Here is a 20,823-nt window from a genome sequence, read left to right as displayed (position 1 = left end):
AAAGCAGTGATGGAAAAGCTCTTGTGGAATATACATAAAAAGGCTGACAAGCTATGGATTCGATGGTTGGATATTTACATCTTCAAAAACCAGGATGTTATGCTTTGGCAAGTTAAGCAGAGCAGTTCGTGGATGGTGAGGAAATTGAGCAGCCTACGAGACACAATGCAAAATACGGCATACTGGGGACAAACGGAGCTGAATGGTAAGTACAAAACTTCATACATGTATAATGCACTGCTGGGAGACTTTACTCATGTAGAGTGGAAGAAGATGATTGTTGATAACTATGCGAGGCCAAGAACTATCTTCGCGCTTTGGATGACTCTAAGAGGTAGGTTGCCTACAAAGGATAGATTATGTAAGTTTGGTATCCTAACTGATAACAGATGCTGTTTTTGCCATGGTGAAGAGTCAATTGATCACTTGTCTTTGAGTGTAATGCAACCAAGAAAATTTGGAAGAATGTATTGGCTTGACTTAATATCAACAGGAATCCAAGGGGATGGAAGGAAGAAAGCATTTGGCTCATTAGTGAAACAAGGAAGAAAGGATGGAAAAGAAAAGTTCTAAAAATGGCTATTACGTCGGAAACGATCTACGAAGTGTGGAAGGGGAGAAATAACATGTTGTTTGCTCAAACCATGCTGGATCCCCACATGAAAGATAGAATTATAGAAAATGTTAGCCTAAGATGTGGCTTACATAGAAATTTATCTATGCACATAAGTGAGAATAGATTAGATTGATTTATGTTTCACTAAGATACCAGGATCCCTTTGGATCGATTTGTAATCATTGTTTTTTGGAAATTTAATAAAGTCATGCTTTTATTCAAAAAAAAAGAATTTGATAGATTTATAATAATTAAAACTTTCCTCTTATAGAACCATGTAAATATGATAAAAGGGTTGGGAATTTACTAAAATATCAAATTTGCCAAAATACTCACTTTGCTTTATTATATTGTAGGATTATATGATACACATTTTATTTAACACTTTTTTAAATAGTCAAGGAATCCATAGCTGAAGAGTAAATTTTATTTCACAACACAATTATTTGAAAACAGAGAAATTATTAACCCCTTTTTAAAAATAAGTAGGAAGAAAATATGAGTAAATTATTTTAAAATAGGGAGAATAATCATATTTGGAGGACAAAACGAGAAACCCAAATGTGAATGATCTAAGCTAAGATGCCTGCCTACCCGAAGCCGAAACTGATTCTCGCATCATTCATTATTCTAATCTCTACCCACCACAAATTGTGCTCTCAGATTTTCTCCTCTTACGTCATACACCAAGTTCTTAGATTCGTCCATTGACTTCAGATCCATTAAACGGTCACGATTACCTTGAACCCACGCAAACCGCAGCTGATTGCTCGTCAAAAATTCATCAGCGAGAGACACGACATCTCCCGCTTCCACTAACAAAAAAAACAAAACACAAACCAAAAATAGACAAAAATCCAAAAAGACGAAACCACCCTTCACACCATCCGTACAAAATGCCGACCATAAGGGCAGTCACGTAACTCCATTCTCGATATCCTTTTCGAGCAAAAAGTACATGCCCCTGCAAGCTTGCATGTGACGCTTGTACTATACACAAAGCCAAAAGGGTCAGTTTTGTCATTTGTCATATGATCCCATAAAATGAAATAAAACCTCGATATTTTTCTAAGGTTTTCTCTTCGCCAAATAAATTTAACAATTTTAAAAAAAAAACTTGAAAAAAGAAAAACAAATAAAACAAACAGAGCCGCCCCTACTTTATTTATTGACGGAGCTTTATGACGTAACGAATTTTCATCTCTCTCTCTCTCTTCTTTGTTTCTTCCTTCACAATTTGTGTTTTTGCCTCGTCTTCTTCGAAGTGTCAATGGAATAGAGTGATTCTCAGATCTGAATTCAATTTCCAGTTTCTATATCGATTCTTCACAATCACGGTATATGTCTTATCTGATTCTGTTTTCTTTCTGTAATTGGATTGCTATGTGATTCCTTGGTGTTTCCTATTGTTGCAGCTAGCTCTTGTTGTTGAACTGCTTTTGCTATTTTTGCGGTGTTTTTGGTTGGTTCTGCTGTTATACATAACTGGCTTGTTAAGTTTTCATGAATTCAGTATATGGTTTTTGTGTATGATATTTCTCTGATGGTAGAATTTCAGAATTTCAGGAAATTGTTATAATCTTTGATCTACTTCTATTAGTCATTATTTATTGTATTTGTTTTGTTTATTTTTCTGATGTGAGTGTGAAGGCTAATTCATTTTCTTTCTCTGCATAAACCTTGTGTTTTTTGCCCATCATTCCAATAATTTTTTTTATAAGTGTCTTAAATCTCAGATTTATAACAATGTGTAAATTTTGTGTTTTATGATCTACTTCTTAGCTGCAAATTTTATTTCATGCTGGTGCTGATTCTCTTATATTCATTATTATGAGCTTGATATGTGCACAATTCTCATTATGAAATTATCCTAATTCTATATAGTAAAAAATTTCTTGAAGGTATTATTGCATAGTATGTGTGAGTGTGGATGCGCGTGTTGGTTATTTTGCTTCAAACAAGAGTTTTAATGTTATTTCTATTTACTTGCTTGAGGCTTGAAGTAGTTGTATGCTCAAATTTTGTGCAGGAACATTTTTAGCCTTTTTTTCTATATTTGGGAAGCTGGTTCTATTGGAAGCTTTGCAAATTAATTTGTATACTGAAGGGACTTTATAACTACAGAGCTCTATACGAAGAAAATGGGAATGGATCCTACCCTTTCAGATTGGCAAAGGTCAGAAAACTCCTTCCTATGTTTTTTTCTTTCAATTTTTTTTGTTGAAGCTTGAATTTTGTCCCCTTTTAGTTCTGTTCTGTGAAGCACGGGTACTCCGTTTTAGGTAAAGTACCGGTACCGGGTACGTATCGGGTACCGGTACGCGTACAGTACACGTACGGTACGCACCGAAGCCGTACCAATTTTTTTATTTTTTATTTTGCTTTGGTACACAAACCGGTACATATTTGGTACACGTACCCAATTTTTTTATTTTTTTCGGTTTTAAATTTTTTTGGATAACATAATTGTAAAAATTAGATTAGTTATTTATTCTATTTATAAATAAAAAACTGAAAAAAAAATTAAGAAATAAGCTCATTGAAAAGAAATTTGAGCACATATGGATTTATTCACTCATTGAAAAGGAATAAGTTCAATCCAAAAAGAGCGGAGGATTTAGTTTTTGTTCATACAAATCTTCGTCTTCTTTCAAGAAAGAGTAAGATTTATAATGAAGGAGTAACAAAAATGTGGGAGATATTGGTGGAGATGAATTGGATCTATTTGATGGAGCTGGTATTCTTGAAATTGCTACTCTTTCTCTCAATGAATCTGAACTAGAAGTTGCATTCATTGGAGAAGAAAATATTGATATTCAACGATGATTTTATAATTTATTAATACTTTTAAGTGTGATTTATTTAAACAAACTATTTTTTAATTTTATTATTTTATCGTTATTTAAATAATATAATTGTTTAGTTATTTTTATAATTGTATTTTTAAAGTATTATACTAACGTACCCGTATCCTAGTTTTTCTAAAAATGCCGTACCCCGTACCAGTACCCGTACCGGGTACTGGGTACGTACCGGTACCTATGCAACGCAGGTTCTGTTTGTAGTCAAAGCTATAGTATTCTTCTAAAACGACTTGTGATTCTTTCCTAATGAAGAAAGTAAACATAGTATGTCTCATTCCGACCTTTTGATGGTTTTTTCCCCCTTTTAATAATTCATTTCTGGGGTACATGCATCTTGAAATTTTCGCAATACTATCTGTTACAGTTTTTATATTTTCTGGGCTGAGAATGTTGGTTATAACTTAAATTCCAAAGTCATATCTCTTAATAAATGCCTTCCATAATACTATCTGTTTTGAATATGTTATTTTCTCTTCATGAGCTATTATTGCTGGTGCACTCTTTGAAGACCTTACAAGATTCTTGTAAGTAGAAGAGTAATGCACCCAATAGATGGAGACTTACTTCAATTTTGATATGATGTCACAAACTTGGTTTATGTGTCATGTGTCACTATCTAATTGACTGTGCACGATACCTTCTGGTGGATGCAAGATTTTCTCCTTTCACAATTTCATTTTAAATTTTGTTTAGTAAAACCTTTCACAATCAATCCAAGATTTGGTGTTAGGATGCCTTTTACTGTATTTAAGCAGGTGTGATGTGATGCTTGATATACTTTAAAAACAACTTTTGGAAGTAGTTTTGTAATACATATTTGATTCGCATATTTTGCACAGCTTGCTGGAATGATAACTACATCTTTGCTCTCTGCTACTTGATATATGACACATCATCTGTCATGTTATTTTTGGTTTGAGAATTTTTCCCCACATGATGAAAACTTGTTTTCAATGTTGCAATGCCAAGGTATAAATAAGCTATAGGCTACAATACTCAATCTGCATGTGCAATTATCTTCAAAATCAGGGATTGTTCAGACAAATTATTGCTTCATTATGATTCTTGTCATTTGTATTTCCATACTAATATGTTTAGAACTTTCTCTATTTCTCCATGCCTTTGTTCTTTAGAATATATTTGTATGTTTGTAAATTGTAGCCCATTTTTAAGTCCTTTTAATGTGTATAACGTGTCATTTTATTTAATTGGGAAGGTCTTCTGTTCATGTTCGAGGTGAGATTTCAAACTTGGCATTTCCTATTTCAGTTACACGAATTGTACTTAATTTCAGCATTGTAGAGTTTATATGGGTGCTTTGTGTATTAAAAAAAAGTTTTCTTCCTAATGACTAATGAGTGTTAACTTGTAAACAAAAAAACTTACTTCTTCTTTCTTTTCAGGGTAAATGAAGCTTAATGATTTATTCACAAGGAGCACGAGAAGCTCCAGGGAACTCTTTACATCAGTTTTAACCAGTCTTATAAAAGGGTTCTTCCCGAGAGACGTAATAAGATATATTTGGTATAGTAAGATTTTTTGAAGCTTACTTGTGGGATATCGTGAAAATGGACAGATCTGATACATCAGGCTTTGTAAGCGGTGGATGCTTTATGCTCAAATTTCTTTTTCTAGTCTGGTAGGTATGTGGATCTTGTAGTAGTATGTGGTGAACTGTTCTGCTACTTCAACCTCCTGTAGCGGTAGTGCACAACATCTGGATAATGGATTTGAACGAGAAAGCTGTACTGTTTCCTCATGATGCTGAGCTTAGGATTGGTAATACTACATTAAGTTTGAATGGTATTGGCTTTGGAGAAACCAATAATACTAATTATGGATGTACTAGAAGCAGTCTTGGGATGAAGTTTTCTGTTGCTGTTGATGATGGCTGCAAATTGGTTCTGGGATTGGGCCCAACCCCGAAGGCATATGGCAATGACTACAACGATATGGGGTTTAATAAGAAGAAAAAGTCGGCCAGCCTTTTTTCTCAGAGCATGCCATCCGAATGTGAATCAATTCTTCAACTTGGTCTTTCGGGTGCAGCAAATGAGATATCAAGTATAATGGAGTACTCAGGTTCAACAGAGACCAATGTGAATATCTCATGTTTTTCAAGCCAGACATCAGGAGAATATAATTATGCAATGATACCTCTCGTTGATGAGGGTTCTACCTCCGCAAAGAAATCAGGTGGTTATATGCCATCGCTTCTTTTGGCTCCAAGAATGGATAATGCTGACATTTCGGTGCAGACACAAGAACTAATTCTTGGGACTAAATCTCAGATGTTCCCCGAACCATCCAGTGCTACAAATCACTCACTTGGCACCGCATCTGCCCCCCAGGAAACCGGGATAACTTCACAGAACCGAACAAGCAATCCTAAGAGATGCAGATTCTTTGGCTGTTCAAAGGGAGCTCGAGGTGCTTCAGGGCTTTGTATCGGGCATGGTGGTGGACAGAGATGTCAGAAACCAGGATGCAACAAGGGTGCTGAGAGCCGTACTGCTTATTGTAAGGCCCATGGTGGAGGCAAGAGGTGCCAACACTTAGGGTGCACTAAAAGTGCTGAGGGGAAGACAGATTATTGCATAGCACACGGCGGTGGTCGGCGATGTGGGTATCCAGGTGGGTGCGCAAAAGCTGCACGAGGTAAGTCAGGACTTTGTATTAGGCATGGAGGAGGTAAGAGATGTACAATAGAAGGTTGCACCAGAAGTGCTGAAGGGCAGGCTGGGTTGTGTATTTCTCACGGGGGTGGACGTCGTTGTCAGTACCATGAATGTTCAAAGGGTGCGCAGGGGAGCACCATGTTTTGCAAGGCACATGGTGGTGGGAAACGTTGCTCGTTTGCAGGGTGCACTAAAGGTGCTGAAGGAAGCACCCCACTGTGCAAGGCACATGGTGGGGGGAAGCGTTGCCTTTTCAATGGTGGCGGTATTTGTCCAAAAAGTGTACATGGAGGAACAAACTTTTGTGTTGCTCATGGTGGTGGAAAGAGGTGTGCTGTTTCCGGTTGCACCAAGAGTGCTCGCGGTCGCACTGACTGTTGTGTCAGGCATGGTGGGGGTAAGCGCTGTAAGTTTGAAAGCTGTGGGAAGAGTGCTCAAGGGAGCACAGATTTCTGTAAGGCCCATGGTGGAGGAAAGCGATGTAATTGGGGAGATGGAAAGTGTGAGAAATTCGCAAGGGGAAAAAGGGGACTCTGTGCTGCTCACTGCAGCCTGTTGCAAGAAAGTGAAACGAGCAAGGGAAGTCTGATTGCACCCGGACTTTTCCGCGGTCTTGTACCTTCTGCTTCCACCGTCTGTAGCAGTTTTGAAAACAACAATTCTTCCTCAGGCGTCAGTGTTGTGTCCGATTCCTATGATTCTATGGAAACACCTGCTAGAAGACATCACCTAATCCCTAAGGAGGTCTTAGTTCCACTCTCAATGAAATCACCATCTTATTCAAATTTCTTGGCAGCCAATAAGCCAGCACAAGACAGAAATCTCCACAGCATCAGCGGTGACTGCAGTGGTGCTAAGAGAGGCATCGGCTTTGATTTGCCGGAAGGCAGGGTCCACGGTGGCGACCTCATGTCATTTTTCGGAGGAAATCTCAAAAACGCACTTGATGGCATCTAAAGTGTGAGGGAGTATGGTGACTCTCAAGTTGTATGTACTAGTAGATTTCACTTTAGGATATAGGGACTGTTCCATTATGTCATGGAATTGTGCATAAGTGATTGTGCTGCATGTTCAGTAACTCAGTTATTATTGTTGTATGTTGATAATAATAAGTTGATTATTAGCCATTAGGCTCTTATTGTTTGTAGTGTTTTCTTCATTCTTAAATATATTGTAACGTGGCAATCTCAAACAATAAGCACATAAATCCAGTGCCACAAACAGTCTCATAAATCTGTGTGTGCTCCAATTAAATCACTATTCTTAAATCTATAGTTTCTATTTTGCTTCAAAAATACGCGGTGAACTAAAACCTGCTTCCGTTGCTAACGTGTTCCGCAAACTATAAATTAGAGATTTATCGTGAACTAAAACCTTCTTCCCATTTCGTCTCTCTCAATTTCTTCTTCTTCTCCGCACTAACCTACCGGCACTGAAATCGCAATGAACCGCCATTTTCGTGCCTGTAACGTGGCTCTATTTCTCTTATCGTCATCGATTTTCAACCTTCTCTTCTTGATTTCTTTTTTTCTTCTATGATTTTCTTTTCCTTGAAATTTTATGTTCTCTGCAATTTCTTCACTTTTAGGTTAAATTGATTGAATTTCCAAATTGAAATCAATACTTAAATTTCATGAGAAACGAAACGAGTTCAAGCTTCGTCTTTGAAATGCAGGATTAGGTTATGGAGAACGTGATGAGCAACGGCAAGATGAAGGTTTCGAAGCTGCGAACTTTGAACGAGAACTTTTCGCCGTTGCAGATCGAGTTGGATGAAACGAGAGGACGCTATCTCCAATCAGCGACGATGAGTCCGCGTTTTCAACACTACACCGAGAAACACGACGTCGGCTCGCCGCTCGTTCAATACTTCTACGCCGGATCTCCGATTTCATCTAAAGCCGGCGAGGCTTTCAATTCTCCGCTTTTCGGCTCCAGCAAGTATAAATCCGCCAACAGTAGCTTTGGTTCAGGGAACAGTAGCTTTGGCTCTCGCGGTAGATTGTCCCTCTCTCCGCTTTCTTCAATCGAGAACTTCGAATTGAAGTCGCCGCCGATGTACCGAACGCCAGTGAAGGTGGAAGAGGAAGTTATTGTGATGGATGATATTCAGGTGAGGCCAAACTTCGGAGGAAAGAGCGGAAGGTCATCATCGTCTTCTTCCAGTAGGGGCTCCTCTTCCTCTTCTTCGTCAAACAAGAGTTTGTTTAAGACGGAGATTTGCAGAGCATGGGAAGAAACTGGAAACTGCCGCTTCAATTCCAAATGCCAGGTTTGTTAGCGCCATAACTATTACGAATTTAACTATTCTTGCTTTGGGTTTTTGATGCAATAAATAAATAAATATCAAACTTTAGAAAAGTATATTTTTAATCCTAATTAAGGTATGAGTTTGTTGGTATTGTTATTTCCATTTATGAAAATGTGATCCTGCATTAACTTTTAACTATTCCATTTGACTCGGTTAAAGATCCAAAAAGACTATATAGAGACCTTTCCATTGGTGTGTCTGGCAGGTTGCAGAATAATATCAGTTTATTTTGTCTTTCCTTGAAAATTATTTATGTCTACCTTTACCAAAAGTTCCAACAGTATCCTAGCCTGATTGATTTAGATTTAACATTTGTTTTGGAATTACGGCGGGATATCTACCTAGCACGTTATTGACTTGAAGTTAGTATTTGTTGCTTAACAAAAAGCGCGGTAAGAAAATATTGGACGCGAGTAATTTTTTGTGCATTGTGAATCCAGACAAGTCATTAGAGCATCTTTCTTCGTGTCCGAATCGAATACGTTAGAACACGCGTTATGATGTAATATAGAGAAATTTACTGTTACATCTGGATGCCTCATAAGGGTGTAACTTGGATGAATTAGAAGCAAAGGCAAACAGACTAAAAATAAATTGCCCAACGAGATTTGAAGGTAGGCAAGCGAAAATGCTCCGGTGTAAGAGAGGATATACTAAGATCGGTCTCTTTAAAATTGCAAAGATCCCTCGACGCTCTCGTGATATTCAGGTATGTACAGCTGAGAAGTTTCTTGTTCAATTGGGCCAGATAGGAAATTTGCCTGTTGGTAGTGATTCCGTGTTTAGGTTATTCGATTTTAGGATGGCTTAAAATCAATCGATGAAACTTTCCCAAACCAAATTGCTTTCACAGTTTCATCCTAAATCAAGGTGGTTGTTTAATCATAGTTGGCATCAATATCGTCAATATCGTGAAACAATATTGTCAATATGATCTGCTGCTGTTGGCATCTCAGTTGATAAGTCAGATTTTAGCATTGCAAACAAATCCTGTCTCAAATTTTATTTACAAATCTGATTATTCAGAAATAAGATAGGAGCCCAATATATGTTAGGCGTTTAATGGTCAACAGACAATAAACTAAATGGTATCCATTAACTCAAAATATTTGACTGAATATACACTTAAATATGTAAAATCATCGTCAATTTTTAACTAAATCTTGTACCCTATTTAATAGGATAATTTTAATTTCAAATCAATTAAATTCGAAACAAATATAAAATAAATCTAAATCAATGATAGATATTATCCAACCTAATTATAGGTTAAAAAGACAAACAAAAGCGTATATAATTTGTAACGCTCGCAAGATTCAATCTCTTTGCAAGTATCCTTATAGGTTTTCTGCCGCCAATTCAAAGAGAAAATTTTCATATCGGTTTTTGGTTCTTTCTAGAAAAAGGTACCTTAATCTCTCTCAATTTTCTTTTTTAATTTAACATATATAATTCTATACGTAGTGGGGTTTTCAAATTCTTCACAAAAGAGTGTTTGAATCTTTATTGTTGTTCTTGGGTACATAATTGGCAACCTATCGTGATATTAGGGTTTTAATGTGTGCCTAGATAGTTTGATTAAGAATCTTGGAGCTATTATACTCAAATCTTTGACAGCTGCTTTCATCGTTTTGCAGTTTGCTCACATCAGAGAAGAGCTTCATCCAGGTCGTTTCCCCATGAATATTAAATCTGAGGTATGCAGTCATATCATATATACATCACCATGCCTTTTATCATAATATAACCTAATCAGCGGTTTAATATTTCTACTTGATTGTGTAGGCACAGATGGGCAAAATTTCTATTAGACCAGGACCGTCCATATATAGCCCAAATACCTGCATTGTTCAAGAACATCAAGAAGTAGCTGAACCTCAACGTGTAGTCACAAGACCCATAATAATATCACAACCATCTTCACCTGAACGTCATCGCATGCACACCAAATCCCATACCATCAGTGACTGGTCACCTCTGGATGATGGCATTGAGTGTTTCCTCCCAAATTGTGCAGATAGAGTTCCCTCAAGGCAGGAAGTTGATGCACATATTATTTCTGTTCTTAATCAGTCGACTACTAAAAGAAGACTACCAGTATTCGCGGAACTTTGCTAGGGACAGTAATCTCCATGACTATCAAAAAGACTCCTCACTGGGAATTACTCTCAATACCATATATTTTTTTCTCTATTAGTTGAATAATGTTCTCCTGGTAAATAAATACCATTGTAGTTCGTGTGCTGCTAACTAATATTAGGTGACATTTAATGGTCAGTTGATGGCTAGATTACCAGTGCTGTGCATACATAGAATAATAACATTTTTCCAAAAATGGCAGAACCAGCTATGATCTTTGATTGAACAATCATGTTTACTGATTCTTTGTTGAGTTCTGAATTTCACATTTGGCATATGACCAACATTAGTACATGTATGAATTCGTTGTAAAATTGAAAGAATCACTGTGAGCTATTGTAATTTTGATTAAAACTGCACTTTAGAACTTCAACAAAATTATGTTGTCACTGTAATTTTGACAAATTCACAATTGATTCAAACATATGTTTTGTATTGCATTAATTAGGCAATATTGTGATTGAAGAATGTTACAACTGCAATTAATAGTATCCTGGGATGGCTATCTTCAGACTTCATTACATTAATTACTCTATAGAGTACAGTAGATAATGCAGTCGTAGCCTTTTAATAGAAATTAGATTTGAAGATTTTTGCTAAGAAATACCCAAATATGAAATTTATTAGAATATTGATATTCTGTAAAATATTTAATAATATTTTTTGGGTTAAAGATGTTTTTCTCCCTTTCATTCGACAAGTACTGCACATATGGGATGTACACCCTGGATTAACCGGGCATCCCGCCACCGAACTGATCTTGAAGGTTAGTGAACATCTGTACGGGTTAACCATACATCTCGCCCTAGCATTATAATTCCGCCCATGTTCGTTCCTTCTATCAAGTCGCCTTTTAAGGCAGGAGACATCCCCATCAAATAGAATTCAATGCCTTTTATGACTTCCCAGGCGACAAGGAAACTGTAGCAATTAAGAGTTATGAATATGATATAACGTCACCATTAGACACGACTATAAGAAGAATAGCCTAGCGGCATTGAAAGACAAACAATCATTAATACAAAAAACTCAACATTCACCGCGACTTCTCCCTATCAGCTTCGGGGAAGTCATCACATAGTTCTTCAGGAACAGTTGGCGCCTACCGTGGGGGCTGGTAAAAAACTCTCTCTGTTCGCACACAATTGCGAATAGACAGATAAGAAGCAGAGCCAACAGTAACGATAAGGGATCCTAAGCCATGGAAGCACTGACCACCGTTGTGGGGCTCTTACGCCAACCGAACGAAAAACTGCAAAATATTGTAATTGAGCTACAACAAAATCAACCTCAACCTCCCCCAGAAGACGAGGATCCTGACAATCCGATTGACAGTCAACCATTATTTGAAGAAATCTAGAACGTTGAGGTTCCCAAGAATTTCAAACCCCCTCAACTATTGTCATTTGATGGCAAACATGACCCGCATGAGCATATTCTGACCGTCAATACTCAGATGACAGTCATCGGAGCTAGCAAGTCACTTAAGTACAAACTGATGGCGGGAACCTTGAAGGTAGCCGCCTTACGTTGGTATATTGGATTACCAAAACATTCAGTAACGAGTTATCAAGATCTAGCCAAGAAGTTGATATGCTAGTTCTCCCCCAGCAAGCACCGAAAGGTCTCAACCATCAACCCTTTCAATATCTGGTAGGAGCAAAACAAAACACTACGAGAATACATAGCACACTTTAATGAAGAGACCATAAAGGTCACCTATCCCAACCAGGAAATATTCGTGGTGGTTTTTCAGAACGACTTAAGGATCTGACACTTCAACGAATACTGGCCCAGAAACGTGCCACCTCCATGGAAAATATCACCACTTGGGCATAATGTTACATCCGAGGCAAAGAAAGCAACGTAGAGAAAAGACCAGGTATGCAAGGGAAAAAGGCCTTACCACATGATCTGAAGGGTCAGGATCGAAGAAATAGAAGGAGCAAATGTACGAGAGAAACAAACTCCCTCGTTTGCGAAGGTTCGACAAGCGGCCCCTTGAACATTTAACTCCACTGGACACCAGCAGATAAAGAATCCTACAGGAGACCAACATAGCTTGGGTCATTTCAGAGGCCGAGCCGTCCAGAGGAAACGTTATAGGGTCAAGCTCGTGTAGTTACTGCAAATACTACAAAGTGCAGGGACACCACACCGAGGACTTTTATCATCTAAAACAAGAGATCGAAAAACTCATACAAATGAGGTGCCTCCAAAAATACGTACATGGAGAGGGACGATCTTCCTCTGATCGTTCTGGCGAAAGAGAGTCCCCGTAGAAAAAATCCATAAAGGAAGATCGTGAGCGGAGCGCCCTACGACACACTTTGAACACTAAGCTGGAGGTTTCTCCGGAGGGGGCGAGACAAATCATTCCCAAAAGAGCTACGCAAGGCAGGTGAGTGTGTCCTCATTAATCCGGGAAGTTTGACGGATGTTATGTACTGGGAAGCTTTCTAGGGTCTGCAGCTCGGCATGGACTTACTACGACCATTCAAAGGGTCGTTGGTAGGATTTTCAGGAGAGTGGGTCCAGGTTCTAGGTTACATCATTTTAAGCAACGTGTTCGAAAATGGGAGAAACGCAAAGGAAACAAAAGTTAGATACATGGTTGTAATCGCCCCTTCCCCTACAATATCATCATTGCAAGATCCACTTTCAATGCTCTCAAGGCGGCCCTGTCCACCCTGTACCTAACAATGAAATTCCCACTAGAGAACGAAACCGTATGGATCATCAGAGGAAATCAGGAGCTCGTCGGGCAATATTACTGGGACAGTTTAATGTTGCAGAAGTTCCAGAAGAGTAAGCCGCTTTCCAAACTCTGTGACGTCTAATTTTTCGACCTTGAACCCTAAATCGAAACTCCAGAAAATAGTCTGACATTAGTAGAGGGTCTGAAGAAAATACAAATTGGTCAGGAGCCCTACCAAACGAAGCAAATAGGGACTGCACTTCAGAAGGACGAAGAGATATACATCAGAGATTTGCTGAAGAATAACATAGATCTCTTTTCCTGGGTCCTGGATGACATTCCAGGCATCGATCCTGACATAGTTTGCCATCAGTTAGCCATACGGTCTAAAGCAAAACCCATGATCCAACGTAAGAGAAAGGAATGTGAGGAGAAGAGAAAAGTTGTCGAAGGGGAAGTCAAAAAGTTTTTGGACACTCACTTCAAATGAGAGACAATATATCCCATGTGGTTGGCTAACGTAGTAATGGTCAAGAAAAGCTCGGGAAAATGGAGAATGTGCATGGATTTCACTGAGCTAAATAGAGCTTGTCTGAAGGATTCTTAACCGCTACCCAACATCGACACGTTCATCGATGGCTCATCCGGTTTCAAATTTCTGAGTTTCATGGACGTGTACTAGGGATATAATTAGATAAGGATAAGCCCAATCGATTCCCCCCAAACTGCCTTCATGACGAACAAGAAAGATTATTACTATGATGTCATGCCGTTTGGACTGAAGAACGCATGCGCTACTTACCAGCAACTTATGGACGCAATTTTCTTAAATCAGATAGGGCGAAACCTAGAAGTATACATTGATGAGATGGTCATAAAAATAGGAGATGGTGGTAGTCATCACAACGACTTAGAAGAGACTATGACTTCCATTAGAAAGTACAGCATGCGTCTAAACCCCAACAAATGCTCTTTCGGGGTCCAGACATGTAAATTTCTAGGCTTCATGTTAACTCAAAGGGGCATTGAGGCCAACCCGAATAAATATCAATCCTTTATCGACATGAGAAGCCCGACTATATTGAAGGAGGTTCAGCAACTGGCCGGGAAAATAGACACCTTATCAAGGTTCCTATCTAACTATAGAGATAGGTTGATTCATTTCTTTTATATACTCAAATAGGCAGGAAAATTCTAATGAACGGAAGAGTGTGAAAAAATCCTTTCAAGAGCCCAAGGTCTTCCTGGTTGCACCGCCCGTTTTGGCTCGCCCCCGAGAAGGCACTCTCCTGATTTTATACCTCTCGGTCTCAAAAAAAGCTTTGAGTTCTGGTCTAGGAAAAAGAAGACGATAAAAACCCATATACTTTATAAGTAAAGTATTAAAAGGAGCAGAACTCAGATATCGGAAGATCGAAAAGTTAGCTCTAGCTGTGGTGGTAACTTCCTGGAAGTTAGACATTACTTTTAGGGGCATGTCATCATTGTGAAAACAAATTACCTAATAAGATAGATTATCAACAAGCCCGACTTGGCAGGAAGAATGATGTCATAGGCGGTAGAGTTATCCGAGTTTGATATAATTTTCACCCAGCGAAGCGCCATCAAATCACAGTTTTAGTATACTTTTTAATAGAATTTAGCATCCTAGGTGACTATTAATTGATGGATTGTCAAACCTCAAAGGAAGCGGGTTCGACATTGTTCTTGAAAGGTCCGAAGAGTTACTACTAGAACAATCACTATGCTTCAATTTCTAAGCAAGCAATAACCATGCAGAGTATGAGGCTTTAGTGGCAGGAATAAAATTAGCACTGGAAATGGGAGCAACCAACCTTTAAGTAAAGAGTGATTCTCAGCTAGTAACCAACCAGGTGCAGATAAAATACCAAACCAAGGACCCCATGCTATCCAAATACTTGAAGATGGTTCAAGAGGTTATAAAAGGTTTCCAAAAATTCGAGATAAAACACATTCCTCGTGAAGAAAACATAAGAGAAGACTTACTGGCAAAGCTCGCCAGTACCAAGGGACCCGGTATGAACATGACGGTAATCCAGGAAACATTAGAACATCCCAGCACACAATTCACTGAAGTGAGTGTAATTGAAGAAGGAAATAACTGGACACTGCCCATACTAGACTACCTTACCCAAGACCGCCTACCTAAAGATCCGACAAAAGCCTAGAATATTATGAGGTTGTCAACAAGGTACACAGTATTGGATGAGAAGCTATACAAAATGGGAAGATCATCGCCCGTGTTGAGGTGCGCGATAGAAATAGAAACCAAAACGATATTGATATAGGTACACGAGGGAATATGCAGAAGTCACATAGGAGGAAGGGCCCTGACTGGAAAAATCCTGAGGGCTGGTTATTACTGGTCGAACATGCTACAAGACATCGCATGTTTCGTCGAACACAGTGATAAATGTCATATCTACTCACCCTTCATACATACCCTAGCTTCACTAAAGTCTATCATCTCTCTCTGGCCTCTCTTCTAATGGGGTGTGGACATCTTAGGTGTGTTTCCCTAGGCTCTGGGACAAATGAAATTTTTTATTGTAGATGTGGATTACTTCATAAAATGGATCGAGGCAGAAGCAGTAGCCTGAATCACAACAAACAGGGTGTGAAGAATCTATTGGAGAAACATTATGTGCCATTTTGGGCTCCCAAGGGTTATCATCTCCGACAATGGTACTCAATTCGCTAGCAATACCGTAGTAGAGTTCTGTTCAAACTTTAGCATCCAGAATAAGTTCACTTAAGTCGAGCATCCATAGACAAACGGTCAAGCCGAAGTCACCAACAAGGTAATACTACTAGGAATAAGGAAGAAACTAGACAAGACCAAAAGCTTATGGGTTGAACAACTACATGAGGTAATCTAGTCATACCATACCACTCCGCACTCCACCACCAATTAGACCCCTTTTAGGATGGTATACGACCCCAACGCCATGCTGCCAGTTGAGGTCAACACCTCAACCTGGAGGAGAATCCATTATGATGAGGAAGACAATCAAATTGGTCTCCAAGCCGATCCTGGCCTACATGAAGAGGTTCGAATAAATGGCCTGAATTCAAGAGTACACCGCTAAGTAAAGGGCAGAGTGACATTTCAATACCAAAGTCAGACCCAAGGCGATCAAGGGCGAGGATCTAGTTATACTAGCCACACTCCACTCCAATCCACACTCCACACTCCACCACCAATGAGACCCCTTTATACTAGCCACACTTTCGATGAAGGAGATTGTTCATTATAGTTCGAGATCTATCCAACGGTATTGACCAGCATCAGCCAGTGATCGGCCACCAATTTCACCTTGTTCCTGTGTTTGAATCAAGGAAAAAGCACTTCATTTGGTGGTATTTTAAGTTGTTTCAATCTAGTTCTTTTTAGTTTTGTTAATTTTCGTATTTGAGTTTGGTCTGTTATCTTTTCTAGTTTTTGTTGTTTTTCCATTGCTTTTGATCTAGTGTTTGGTAGTGTTTAAAGTTATGCAGTACAGGGCACGATTCGAGACAAGAAGAAGTGGATTTTGGTGAGACAGAGCTGTGACACGGCCACCCGTGTCATGTGACACGTCCGTGTCACACTTGCTGAAGAGAAGAACTTGAAAATATGAAAACCAAGAAGACAGAGTTGTGACACGGCCACCCGTGTCATGGGACACGCCCGTGTCAGCCTTGCGCGCAGAAAAAATCTAATTTTCAAATCGTTCAACCAGTCACTTAAGGAAGGGATTGTGGACTTTTCAGAAGGAAACATTTACTGAAAGGATATTTAGTCACTGTTTGGAGAGGAGAAAATCACTTTTTGACGGTCGGAGAATGTGAAAAGAAGGATTGGAAGTACTAGGGTTTGAAGCGAAGAAATCTTCAAGAGCATCTGCGATTGAAGATCAATTCCTATTCATCTTATTGTAATGTCTCCATCCTTAAATTCTGTTATTTTGACAATTGCCATGAGTAACTAAACTATTACTTGTTAGGGGGTGTCCCTGAATTGCTATTGTAATGAACCTAATTTCCTTTATGTTATGAAATCGTTATGTGTGTGAACTTATTTGATTGTGCAAAGTGCTTATTGCTTTATCCATCGGACAAATAGATTTTTGATTTACGGTTAAGGGTTAGGTCGGACAAACCACCTTATCGCTGTTTGCACAATAATATTACGGTTGTTATTGCTTAAAAATGAGGATTCTCCGTAGTAACCGTAATAATCTTGATAAATTATATTGCGCTTGATCTCTTCTTGAATTGCTAAGGAATTAGGATACAAGACAGTATCAAAAGGTTTTCCGCTAAGGAATTAGGAAAGATAACTCTTGAGATTCGGTAATAGTTCATGTACACTGATATTTCGTAAATAAGGATTAAAGGTTGTTGCAAGGCAATTCATACACTTGACCCTAGCATAATTTCTCATATTGTTTTAAAGTCACTTTTATGCTTTCTATTAATTTGCTATCATTTATCATTATTTCCAAACAAACAACAAAACCCCCATGTTCTTTTGTTCAATTGAATCGTTACGATAACTTATATTTCCAACGCAGTCCGCGAGTTCGATACTTGGGAATTAATCCCATTATTTCTACATCGGTAAAAATAGTACACTTGCTATTTTACCGGTCAAGTTTTTGGCGCCGTTGCCGGGGACTGTCAAAGTATAAGTTGAAGAATAGTTCAATTGAATTTTTGTTGCTCTGCAACTAAAATTGTTATTTTTTTATTTGTCTGGTATTTCATTTGCTTATTACTAATAATCGTCTAATCCTTGTATGCGAGGTAAGGCCTCAGCAGAATTTATTTTTGACGCAGAGCCAGAACGATCATTACGAGCTAGGCTTCGAAAAGCGAAGCAATAACTACTGGAAGCGTTAGAAGACATTCTGACAGCTTCGGAATCTGATAACGAGGAAACTCTCTCTATTCATTCTGAGCATTCAGGTTCGGAGGCTGAAACGATGGCAGCTCCCGTTGAAAGGCTGTTAGGTGATTATGGTGGAGCAAATGCACCTGCTGGCCGGATGACAATTGTAAATCAACCGGTCGATGTTGCTCACTTTCAGCTACACCCAACAACGATTCGAAAGCTGGAGAAGAAACCATTTTCAGGAAGAATAAATGAAGATGCTAATAAGCATTTACAAAGGTTTCTTACTATGACAACATCTCTGAAGATTGAAGGACACTCTGAAGAAGCCAAGAAGTTGGTTATGTTTCCATTCACGTTAGCGGATGACGCTGAAGAGTGGTTCTACTCATTACCTGCTGGGAGTATTACCACATGGCAACAAATGGAGTCAACATTTTTGAATGAGTATTTTTCCCGCTGCTGTTTATATCCGTAAGAGGTATGATATTGTAAATTTTAAACAGAAGGAAGGAGAATCACTTGGAGATGCGTATAAGAGATTCAAGAGGTTGTTGGTGGCATGCCCAACTCACAACATGGATGTCACTGAACAAATGCAGAATTTTCTGAATGGTCTTAAAATAAAGGCTAAGCAATTGATTGACACAGCAGCTGGTGGCTCATCCAACTTTTCAACAGCCACTGGTGTTAAAAAAATCATAAAAGCTATTGCGGCCAATGAACACTTGGAGTTGTATGACCGTAGTGTTAGCCAACCTGAAGGATTAGTGGATATGAAATTGTCAACGCAAGTTGTGAAAATAGAAGATCAGGTAGCTGCGGAAGTTGAGCGGAGATTGAAAAAGATGACTGTTGAGACTCAAACTGTGGCTCAAGTTCAACCGGCTCAGACGGTCAGTTGTGAGATTTGTAACGACCCTCACCAAACTGTGTATTGTTTTGAAACTCCTCAACAAATTGAAAAGATTAAGTTCTTGAAGCAGAACAATACTTATTCTAACACCTATAATCCGGGATGGAAGAATCATCCAAACTTCTCATGGAAAGATCAACAACAAGTTCCTCAGAAGGCAGAATGGGAAGTAGCTATTGAGAGACTGGCTGGACAATATTCTCAGTTTCAAGAAGAGACAAGAAATAACCATAGGAACACAACAGCTTCAATAAAAAATCTGGAAGTTCAAGTGGGTCAGATAGCACAACATCTCACTCTACAGGCACAAGGTACTCTTCCAAGCTCAACCGTGGCAAATCCAAAAAACCAAGAAAAAATTAATGTTGTTACAACAAGAAGTCAGAAAGTGCCAGAGCCTGAAGAAGAAGAGGAAATAGATGACAACTTAGTCATAGAGGTAGATCTAGAAGTGAGAGAAAATCCGAAAGAGCCTAAAGTAGTGATATCACCGGTTAAGCCGCTGGAAGAGAAAAATAAGAAAGAAAATAAACTGGTGGTCAAATTACCATTCCCCTCTAGAGTGGCCAAGAAGGATTCAAAAGAGAAGGATTTTGAGAAGTTTGCTGCAATGTTCAAGAAGTTAGAGATTAACTTACCTTTCTTTGAAGCACTTGAGAATATGCCTTTGTACAAGAAATTTATGAAAGAGGTAATTTCTAATAAGAAACAAGTGGGAGATGAGCTGAAAGTTAGAATCGAAAAGTGTGGTAGAGTCTCGCCAGAAAGGAGGATTCCAACCAAGAAGAAAGACCCTGGAGCAGTGGCAATTCCTTGCACTATCAATGATAGAACGTTCAAGAAGGTGCTTATTGATTCTGGTTCAAGTGTAAGTTTAATGCCATTGTCTATTTTCAAAAAGCTTGACATTGGAAAGATAAGCGAGAGTGAGACAAAATTGAAATTTGCTGATCACACCATTAAGCAGTCATATGGTATAGCTGAAGATGTATTAGTAGAGATCGGTAAGTTTATCTTTCTAGTTGATTTCCACATCATGGACATTCCCGAAGATGAAGAAACTCCTATCCTTCTCGGTCGACCAATTTTGCTTACTAGTCGCTGTAATTTTGATATCGAGAAAGGGACACTGACGGTAAAGTCATTTGATGAAGAGGTAACATTGAAGGTGTTGGAAGTCAATAAGCATAGTGTAGATGGAAATAATCAACTTTCGGTTGGCACAATGAAAACTGAAGGAGAGAGCAAAGGTCCAAAACCTCTCCCAGAAAAAGTCTCAAGCATAGTCTCTGAGGTAACCTTATCGCATGCATCTGTCATAATTCCTAAGTTCATTCAAAAAGTCAAGAAGAAGAAGAAGAAGAAAGAGGAAAATCAAGGTGAGGAGATGAAGGTGGGTAATGATTTGAAGAGAAAAGTGGTCCATGCTTTTCGTCTTCCTGAGTTCGTGGTTGCGGAAGTGACAAGCAACCAAGTTTGGAGGAGGAAGTACCCTCCCTAATAAAGGGTAACGAACCGTCGAGCCATGCGACGTTAAACTAAGCGCTTCATGGGAGGCAACCCACGGGATTTCTTTTTAATAGTTTTATGTGTTTTTGCATTTTATTCTGTAGGTACAAATAGTGTGTCTCTTGCAAAGAGAAAAGCGAGAAGGGGCAGATAAGTCTGGACATGAAAAAATAATAAGTTTGGAGGAAATCAGGG

At 38.8% G+C, this 20,823-nt stretch overlaps 2 protein-coding genes across 5 annotated transcripts; both read left to right on the top strand.

Annotated features, from left to right (window-relative positions):
* The first annotated feature begins 1,730 nt into the window (after positions 1–1,730).
* Positions 1,731–7,301, top strand: LOC131603134 (uncharacterized). 2 transcript variants are annotated; one of them, XM_058875393.1, is made up of 4 exons: positions 1,731–1,953; positions 2,646–2,792; positions 4,320–4,449; positions 4,884–7,301. In XM_058875393.1, exon 4 carries the CDS (start codon positions 5,205–5,207, stop codon positions 7,113–7,115), a length of 1,911 nt encoding a protein of 636 aa, XP_058731376.1. In that variant the 5' UTR covers positions 1,731–1,953; positions 2,646–2,792; positions 4,320–4,449; positions 4,884–5,204; the 3' UTR covers positions 7,116–7,301. The 2 variants fall into 2 exon arrangements, with proteins under 2 accessions (XP_058731376.1, XP_058731375.1); XM_058875392.1 differs by lacking the exon at positions 4,320–4,449.
* A 133-nt stretch (positions 7,302–7,434) lies between these two features.
* On the top strand, positions 7,435–10,986 carry LOC131603135 (uncharacterized). Of its 3 annotated transcripts, none has more exons than XM_058875396.1 (4): positions 7,435–7,623; positions 7,834–8,430; positions 10,107–10,166; positions 10,261–10,986. In XM_058875396.1, exons 2-4 carry the CDS (start codon positions 7,843–7,845, stop codon positions 10,585–10,587), a joined length of 975 nt encoding a protein of 324 aa, XP_058731379.1. In that variant the 5' UTR covers positions 7,435–7,623; positions 7,834–7,842; the 3' UTR covers positions 10,588–10,986. The 3 variants fall into 3 exon arrangements, with proteins under 3 accessions (XP_058731379.1, XP_058731377.1, XP_058731378.1); XM_058875394.1 differs by having other exon boundaries at positions 10,255–10,986; XM_058875395.1 differs by having other exon boundaries at positions 7,435–7,746; positions 10,255–10,986.
* The last annotated feature ends 9,837 nt before the right edge of the window (positions 10,987–20,823 follow it).

Source organism: Vicia villosa, linkage group LG5, assembly GCF_029867415.1.
Source record: "Vicia villosa cultivar HV-30 ecotype Madison, WI linkage group LG5, Vvil1.0, whole genome shotgun sequence".
NCBI lineage: Eukaryota > Viridiplantae > Streptophyta > Magnoliopsida > Fabales > Fabaceae > Vicia > Vicia villosa.
Note: the sequence above shows the minus strand (reverse complement) of the source record. Positions and strands in the feature narration are given on the sequence as shown.

Bases quoted from the DNA above. Each gene is read 5' to 3' on its own strand.
- LOC131603135 (XM_058875394.1), top strand. From the start codon at position 7,843: ATGGAGAACGTGATGAGCAACGGCAAGATGAAGGTTTCGAAGCTGCGA. The intron at 8,431-10,106 runs GTTTGTTAGCGC...ATCGTTTTGCAG, and splicing joins GCTTCAATTCCAAATGCCAG to TTTGCTCACATCAGAGAAGA. The intron at 10,167-10,254 runs GTATGCAGTCAT...TTGATTGTGTAG, and splicing joins CCATGAATATTAAATCTGAG to GCACAGATGGGCAAAATTTC.
- LOC131603134 (XM_058875392.1), top strand. From the start codon at position 5,205: ATGGATTTGAACGAGAAAGCTGTACTGTTTCCTCATGATGCTGAGCTT.